We start from the raw sequence: 8,447 nt of genomic DNA on the forward strand, positions 1-8,447 counted from the left end.
GCCTCTTTTTAAAAAGGATATGCAATATGTTTTGTTTAAACCCGTGAATGATACATAATACATTTTAAGAATTTGTTTGAAAATACTTTCTCTAATTTGTTGTCATATTATATTATGTGGTACTTCTTCACTTTTTCGTGGATGTCATTGTGTTCTGAATATATCTATTATCTTTATCTTGCACTATTATTTATTTTGTTTGTGCATGATGAATAAATAAGCCTCCTTTGGTGTTTCAGAAAATGTGTATTGTGCCAGTGTACCGATACAGGCCATAGTTGAGCCCTGCTGACGTGAACCGCGTATTTATTTTTTCCCCAACGCAGTTACGCCAAAACCACGCCCCGTTATTCAGAGAGACGTTCTACTACGCTCCCATTGGCTAGCTAGCGTTGTCTCACTCACAGGCAATCAGCGCAGAAACAGTGACCTAAGGCTGGAAAGTGTAATTGGACAATTAGCTGCCTACCGTAAAGCAGGCCTATTATTATCATGTTTGGTAATATTTGCCCATGTATTTATTTTCAGAGTTTCAATGAGTTGTAAAAATGTCTCGGAGAACTCTGCTGAATTCCCTCAATTGAAGGTAAGCTAAGTTAACGTTACTAGCTCGGTATTTTAAATTGATATATTATCATTAGTAGTCTATTATCAGGTCAAATCATATGCTTATTCATAATTTTTTCAAATATTTATTAGCTAATCATTCAGTCGAATACGCTATGCTACAGTCATTGTGAATCTGTCTGAGCGTTAATGGCTAGCTCGGTCCACGACATTATGTTATTGTATTTTTCAATCTTGAAACATGGGCAAATATTATTAATCAGTGACTGAAATTTCGCGCTACGTGATATTCACTTCCGGACTTGGAGAGCGCTCAAAGCGTTTTAGAACGCCCCTCTGAATAACGGGGCGTGGTTTTGGCTTAACTGCGATGGGGAAAAGAAGGACGTTCAGAAGGGCTTTGGCTAAACTACATTTCCAATCTGTGTAGGAAAACGATTTAACGTCATCACTCACTGACATGCGCAAAAGGCTAGGGATGATGACAAGTAAGCAACAAGTAAAGCGAGAACAACAAGGTAAACAAAGCTATGTTTACCTAGCAACACTAATTCTAGCTAAATAGGTTAGTCACCGAACACTTAAGTTACTTACCTAACCAACACGCTATACAAAACATTTTGGCTCGTGAAATTGCAGAACCATTTGCCAAACGTTGTTTGGTAAGCTAACGTTAGCTAAGCTATTTACTGTACAATAACGTTAGCTAACTACAACAACAAGTCTTCTTTCCTACTACGATAGCAACGCAGCTAGCTACCAAGAAGATGAGTGTGTGACCCAGACAAGGGCCAAGAAAACACAGATTTCGGACACCATGAATCCTGAATAGTGAGTAAAGTTGGTGATGTTTAGGTGTTGATTTTGTTAGCTCCATATCTAATAACACCGGATGATGTAACAAGCATTTAAAAATGTTTTATACCAAGTACAAATTACAAATATCAGGTACAAATATTCGTTATACAAATTAACAATTGACATCACTACAGTACATCAAACACGTCTACCGCAAAACAAAATACACAAGTAAAACAAGAGACCTTAAATACATAGCTAGTTACAGTAGCTAACAGCACACAAAAAAAAGATTTTTTTCTGAGTGAATACAAATGTAGCTAGCTAACTAGCTACTGTTTGCTTGTTGATAGTTAAATCACAAATCGCTGCGTCATCTTTTGTTTACGTACTAGCTCGCTCTGTTTTGTGCCGAACATCTGCCATATCGGGTTGTTTTGGTACAATGTCATGATCATAGCAAAAGCTATGCTGACAAAACAATATATAAGATTGTTGATCTAGTTAGTTGGATGAACTATGCGTCTCTTGCTAAGTTCTATATTTAAGCAATAATGCACGAGGAGGTGTGTGTATATATGGCCAATAAACCACGGCTAACACGGAACCCAAACCGGGTGCGCTATCGTGCATAAATGTATTTTGTCCCCCTACACCAAACGCGATCACGACACGCAGGTTAAAATATCAAAACAAACTCTGAACCAATGACATTAATTTGGGGACAGGTCGAAAAGCATTAAACATGTATGGCAATTTAGCTAGTTAGCTTGCACTTCCTAGCTAATTTGTCATATTTAGCTAGCTTGCTGTTGCTAGCAAATTTGTCCTGGGATATAAACATTGAGTTGTTATTTTACCTGAAATGCACAAGGTCCTCTTCTCCGACAATTAATCCACACATAAAACGGCCAACCGAATCATTTCTAGTCATCTCTCCTCATTCCAGGCTTTTTCATCTTTGAACTTATATGGTGATTGGCATCTACACTTTCATAGTATTACCAGACAACCGGCAAAACAGTTAGTCTTTCAATCACCCACGTGGGTATAACCAATGAGGAGATGGCACATGGATACCTGCTTCTATAAACCAATGAGGCGATGGGAGAGGCAGGACTTGCAGCGTGATCTGCGTCAGAAATAGGAATGACTTCTATTTTAGCCCTTGGCAACACAGACACTCGTTGGCGGGCGTGAGCAGTGTGGGTGCAATAATTGAATAACATGGATTTCAAAATGTATTTTGCGATGTGACCGGTCTGGTCAGCATGTAAGGTATCCAGGCACTCCACTTTGCATCTTGGTATATTGGCCATATATCACAAACCTGCGAGGTGCCTTATTGCTATTTTATTATTATTAGTTTTTTCTATTTAACCTTTATTCAACCAGGCAAGTCAGTTAAGAACAAATTCTTATTTACAATGATTGCTTACCCAGGCAAAACGCAGATGGCGCTGGGCCAATTGTGCGCCGCCCTATGGGACTTCCAATCACGGCCGGATGTGATACAGCCTGGAATCGAACCAGGGTCTGTAGTGAAGACTCTTGCACTGAGATGCAGTGCCTTAGTCCGCTGCGCCACTCAGGTTACCAACGCAATTAGAGCAGTAAAAATACATGTTTTGTCATACCCGTGGTATACTTAAGCAATAAGACACGAGGGGGTGTGGTATATGGCCAATATAGCCCCCATGGCTAAGGGCTGTTCTTAGGCACGACGAATTGCTATTATAAACTGGTTATCAGTATGATTAGAAGAGTAAAAATAAATATTTTGTCATTCCAGTGGTATACGGTCTGATATACCACGGCTGTCAGCCAATCAGCATTCAGGGCTCTAACACCCAGTTTATAATTAAGTGATAATGCCCTCGAAGCCGGTGATGGGACCAATATATCCTCCAAACCCCGGCTTCGCGGGTATTATCACTTTTATACAAGGGGTTTCCAACATATTCAAATAATGATTGATGTTCATTTGATGAATTTATTCATACTATTTCATCCTTCCACAAGGTGTAGTCCTGAAACAAATCTAGGGTTGTTACCAAGCCGGCTGGTCGTTCGTTCTATTGGTTCGGTTGCCAGAGCTGCGACCCAGTCGTTCAGTCTTTTTGTTCTGTATCTATGGACGCGACCCAGTCGTTCATTCTAAATGTTACATTGCCGTATTGGCTGGCAACGTTCTTATCCCTTGCTATCTAGACAACTACTGCTAACTTAGTCACGTCAAACAGTGCAGACAGAATAACAACAGTAGCTGCATTTGTTTAAGCTGTTTTCTAGTGACATTTATTTGGATACATCTATAACAATGAGCTAATGAGGCACAATTTCGCCTGGCATAGAAAATGTGCTCTCTCGTTAGGACACTGTTGTTCAGAGGAGCTAGCCAACAACACAGCTAACACAATCACCTCAAACTGAAGCTGGAAACACTGCAAACTAACTGCACTTCGTTTCGATTGACCTTGTTTCAATTGACATTACTTTGTATATATCCATAAAAAGTGATGCCAGCTGATTCATGATTTTGACTGGCTGAGAAATGCTGCCTGCCTCTCTCGTCCCGACTCCCGACCCCTACAGGTTCAGTACTGTGGGACAGTTGGAGATCGATTTTGAATATTGAAACAATGTTGTAAATGTCAGAGAGACTGACAGCAAGGTTTATACAAATCTCAGCTGTTGAAAACTAAATGTTAGTCTAAAAGAAGTGTGAGATAGTGTGAGATAATGTCTAGATGCTTTTTATGGTGTAGATCAAGTTTATAACTTCCCTGCCTGGGCTGATGAGACAGTGGATTGCGCTGTCAGATAGAACAGAGTAAATAGGCATTTTAACGTCATAGATTTAGCCGGTAGTAACTTGTGGAATAGACACCGGCTGGAATGCTCTTTTAACCAATCAGCATTCAGGATTAGACCCACCCGTTGGATAAGGTCTGACATACCACGGCTGTCAGCCAATCAGCATTCAGGGCTCAACCCACCAAGTTTATAATTTACATTTTCCTCTTTGACATTTCTTTGCACACCCTTGCAACTGTAGCTATAATAACATAGCTAATTTCAGATGGAAATGACAGCATTGCATATGAACTTAGCCTAACTCCCCAGAGACCCAGATGAAAGTCAATGCTGGGGGCTTGATAGAATCGATTTGTTAGTCTGTTATTTAATGTTCCCTAACCTGGTTTCCCCCTAGTGACTACCTGTTCAAGCTGCTTCTGATTGGTGATTCAGGGGTGGGCAAGTCTTGCCTCCTGCTTCGATTTGCGGTAAGAACTATCAGTGTTCAGTGTTACTGGCATTTTGATCAGTGTTCAGCTTTACATCAACGTTTGGATGGATAATGTGTGTCCATTTGTGTGTCCATTTGTTGATTAAAGCTATGTGTTTTTAATTTTTTATTATGCATTTCAGGATGACACCTACACGGAAAGTTTCATAAGCACCATCGGCGTGGACTTCAAAATCCGAACTATTGAATTGGATGGCAGGACCATCAAACTACAGATTGTGAGTTGAGTCTGCAGCTCTGGCAGCTGTCCTGGGAAGTTTAATTGCAGTACATGCTTTCAACCATGTAGTGTGTTAACTAACATATATATATATATTTATTGTCTTTAGTGGGACACCGCTGGTCAGGAGCGGTTTCGCACCATCACCTCCAGCTATTACAGAGGAGCCCATGGTATCATCATTGTCTATGATGTAACAGATCAGGTTAGTGACGCCCCTCCACAAAGAAGATGAATTAACATCTATGAGTCAACCTGCATTTATTGACAACACGTAACTGAGGTATTTTCTCTTTCTAGGAGTCTTACAACAATATAAAGCAGTGGCTGCAGGAGATTGGCCGCTATGCCAGCGAGAATGTCAACAAGTTGCTGGTGGGTAACAAGTGTGACCTCACCACCAAGAAGGTAGTAGACTACACGACAGCCAAGGTGAGTCCTCAAAAAAACGTGGACTCTCATACAGATTAATCACAGTATTTGGGTGTATTATACTCTGTAGCCTTAGTTTGTTGTAGTTTACATTAGGGCCTAAAATGTACTTTTTGTCTACCAGCCACTGTGGCACGGAAAATGAAAAAAATATACCAGCCACTCAAATTGTTTCACCAGTCAATTTTTTGGGGGCCATAAACACACAAAAAAACAGATCACCATGCTTTGTAATGTTTCTAAAACAAGAAATGTAAGTGATATGGTATATTGCTAAATTTCATTTCATTTTTTGTGACGTGAGTCTTTTAAATCAAAATATCAGACTCAATTTTTATCTGCACCTTTAAGGGCGGGACTTTACCGTGGTAACAGGGCCACCTGAGTAGTGTCGTGTGTCTGTGAGATTTTGGATCTGACTAGAGTGTGTCTTCGCTATCAGTTGAAGCAGCAGAATCAAACTAACATTGAAAAACAAACAAGCTTGAGGACTAAGTCTCACTTTGTAGATTTTTTGGGATAAATTAGACCAGCTTTTATGCCTGTGCACAGCGCCTCAAAATGAATCTATCAGCACTTCACTCAGTGTGTGCACAGCTCCCCTGCAAGGCAATGTTGCTGCGTGAGGGGTATAGGATTCTTATTTATTTTCCCAATTAGCAGCTATAAAACAAAATGCAGAAATACTTTGAAAACAGCTACTGCGGGCATTTTTCATACTTGACTTTTCACACTTTTTTATTTGTGAATGTAACAATCGCATTGCAGAACCCTGCAAATTGACTACTCGTCAGCATGGCTGGGGAAATAGACATTCCTACCCGCCAATACCTAAATCTACCTGCATTTGACGGGTGTTCATTTTATGCCCTGGTCGACATGCTCCATTATCAACCCTTGGGACACACTGTATTACTTGCAATGGAGGCACCCTACTACTGCAGTCAGACTGGTGATTGACCTGTCTCTCTCCTCAAACAGGAATTTGCTGACTCCCTATCCATCCCCTTCCTGGAGACCAGTGCGAAGGACGCAACTAACGTGGAGCAATCCTTCATGACCATGGCAGCTGAGATTAAGAAGCGCATGGGGCCCGGGGCCACGGCAGGAGGAGAGAAGCACAACCTGAAGATTGATAGCACCCCAGTGAGGCAGACTGGGGGAGGATGCTGTTAGGACTGTCCTGCCCTCTCCTCTCACCCCCAGAGGCCCATGAGTAAAGTAACAGTATTGGGTTGAATTTGGGGTGCTTCTGACAGAACAGGAAAATATGGTGGTGGGATCTTCAAGAACTGACTGACATTTTTTACCTCTTGACCAATGCCCGTGAGTGAGTGAGTAAGAAAGTTTTGTGCCGAAGGAATAGTCCACTCCTTTTTTTCTATTTTTTTCACCGATATGCACAGAAGTGAAAATATCTTAATTTAAAAAAATGTGGTTGGCATTGTAAGGCATAACTGATCATTGTAACTAATCCAGCACTTTCTGTCTCATTATATGAATCACAGACATTTTTTTTAACACACAAACACACACACACACACACACACACACACACATATATAGTGTGATTGAAAGAAATCATGGATGTTCTTTCAACTATGGTTGACTATATTACTTAAGTAATAAGGCCCGGGGAGGTGTAGTATATGGACAATATACCACGGCTAAGGGCTGTTCTTATGCACGAGGCAACGCGGAGTGCCTGGACACAGCGCTCAGCCATGGTATATTGGCCATAAATCAAAAACACCAGAGGTGTCTTACTGCTATTATAAACTGGTTACCAATGTATTTAGAGCAGTAAAAATACATGTTTTGGCATACCCATGGTATATGTTCTGATATACCACGGCTATCAGCCAATCAGCATTCAGGGCTCGAACTACCCAGTTTATAATATCCTTTGTAACCTTCATGGTTCCTGGTCACACTGCTGACTGTTGATGGTGACAATGTGAAATAAGAGACTCATTGTGACAAATAAGGCAGTCCTTTATGGACAAAGTCAATTTGTATCATCTTTCTGTCCGAAATCAGATTTAGACATCATTGGGCCCGTGCGCACAAACACTATATAGGTAGAAATAGGGCTGCTGTTGAGGAAAAGGAGAGGACATGGTGAAGTAAAACAATTTTCGCAACCTGGTGACCACGTGGTAAATGGAAACCTGCAATCATGGTGTCCACATCTTTAATGTCTGATTTAATCATTGCTAAATGATACTATTATTACATGGTGGTTTTATTACTGTGATGTTATTACTGTGTCTGTTTTTGATTCTCTGTTTTCTAAACTAGAATGTGTGTAATCAATTATGTTGTTGTTGTTGTTGTTGTTGTTGTTACCTAATGATTGAGTGCATAACCAAAGGCTGACAGCATTTGGTTCTTTCTGGAGTGGAAACTGGCTATAAACAGAAGGATTTAAGGCATGTCCAATACTTGAGCATATCATTTGACCTCACATCAATTCAGAATGCTGCTGTACCATCACAGCTTTACATGTTCCCTATAATATACTATATGGGCAACCTCTGGTTGGTGTCAGAGAACATACCTCATTATTATAGTACTAGCCAGGGGCGGCTCTAGCAGACGCTCTTATCCAGATCAAATACACACATAACAGATTTATTTGACAGAGGTATTGAACTGCCCATTGTTCAGCACAGCAATTAGGGTTACGTGCCTTACTCAATGGCACATTGACAGATTATTCACTTAGTCGGTTCAGGAATTCCAACAAGCAACTTTTCGGTTACTGGACCGACGCTCCTAACCGCTAGGCTACCTGTCGCCTATAGGGCCCTGGTCCAAAGTACTGCACTTAATAGTTTGCCACCTTGCAGCAAAACAATATAGGGCCCCCCTCTTACAGTGAAGAGAAAATTGTACTTATTAAAGTTCATTTTCTGTCGTTCTACATATTTTGCCATGGGACTTCGAGAAAATGTTGCAGTTTTAAAGCACGTTTTCTGCTATTCTACATATTTTGCCATGGGGTGGAGAGAGATTTTTGCAGTTTCAAAGCGAATTTCCTGTCATTCTACACATTTTGTAATGACATGCCATGTTAATATGGTCTGAGTGAGAATGACTAACAAAATCAATGGGGGC

At 40.7% G+C, this 8,447-nt stretch overlaps 1 protein-coding gene across 3 annotated transcripts; it reads left to right on the top strand.

The window, feature by feature from the left end:
• The first annotated feature begins 915 nt into the window (after nucleotides 1-915).
• Nucleotides 916-7,762, top strand: rab1a (RAB1A, member RAS oncogene family). 3 transcript variants are annotated; one of them, XM_014129441.3, is made up of 7 exons: nucleotides 916-1,085; nucleotides 1,312-1,398; nucleotides 4,580-4,652; nucleotides 4,798-4,893; nucleotides 5,005-5,100; nucleotides 5,196-5,327; nucleotides 6,309-7,762. In XM_014129441.3, exons 2-7 carry the CDS (start codon nucleotides 1,385-1,387, stop codon nucleotides 6,501-6,503), a joined length of 606 nt encoding a protein of 201 aa, XP_013984916.1. In that variant the 5' UTR covers nucleotides 916-1,085; nucleotides 1,312-1,384; the 3' UTR covers nucleotides 6,504-7,762. The 3 variants fall into 3 exon arrangements, with proteins under 3 accessions (XP_013984916.1, XP_082813657.1, NP_001134795.1); XM_082957531.1 differs by having other exon boundaries at nucleotides 923-1,398; NM_001141323.2 differs by lacking the exons at nucleotides 916-1,085; nucleotides 5,196-5,327 and having other exon boundaries at nucleotides 1,156-1,398; nucleotides 5,005-5,073; nucleotides 7,518-7,641.
• Nucleotides 7,763-8,447: the final 685 nt, after the last annotated feature.

This window comes from Salmo salar, chromosome 11, assembly GCF_965601325.2.
Source record: "Salmo salar chromosome 11, fSalSal1, whole genome shotgun sequence".
Classification (NCBI taxonomy): domain Eukaryota; kingdom Metazoa; phylum Chordata; class Actinopteri; order Salmoniformes; family Salmonidae; genus Salmo; species Salmo salar.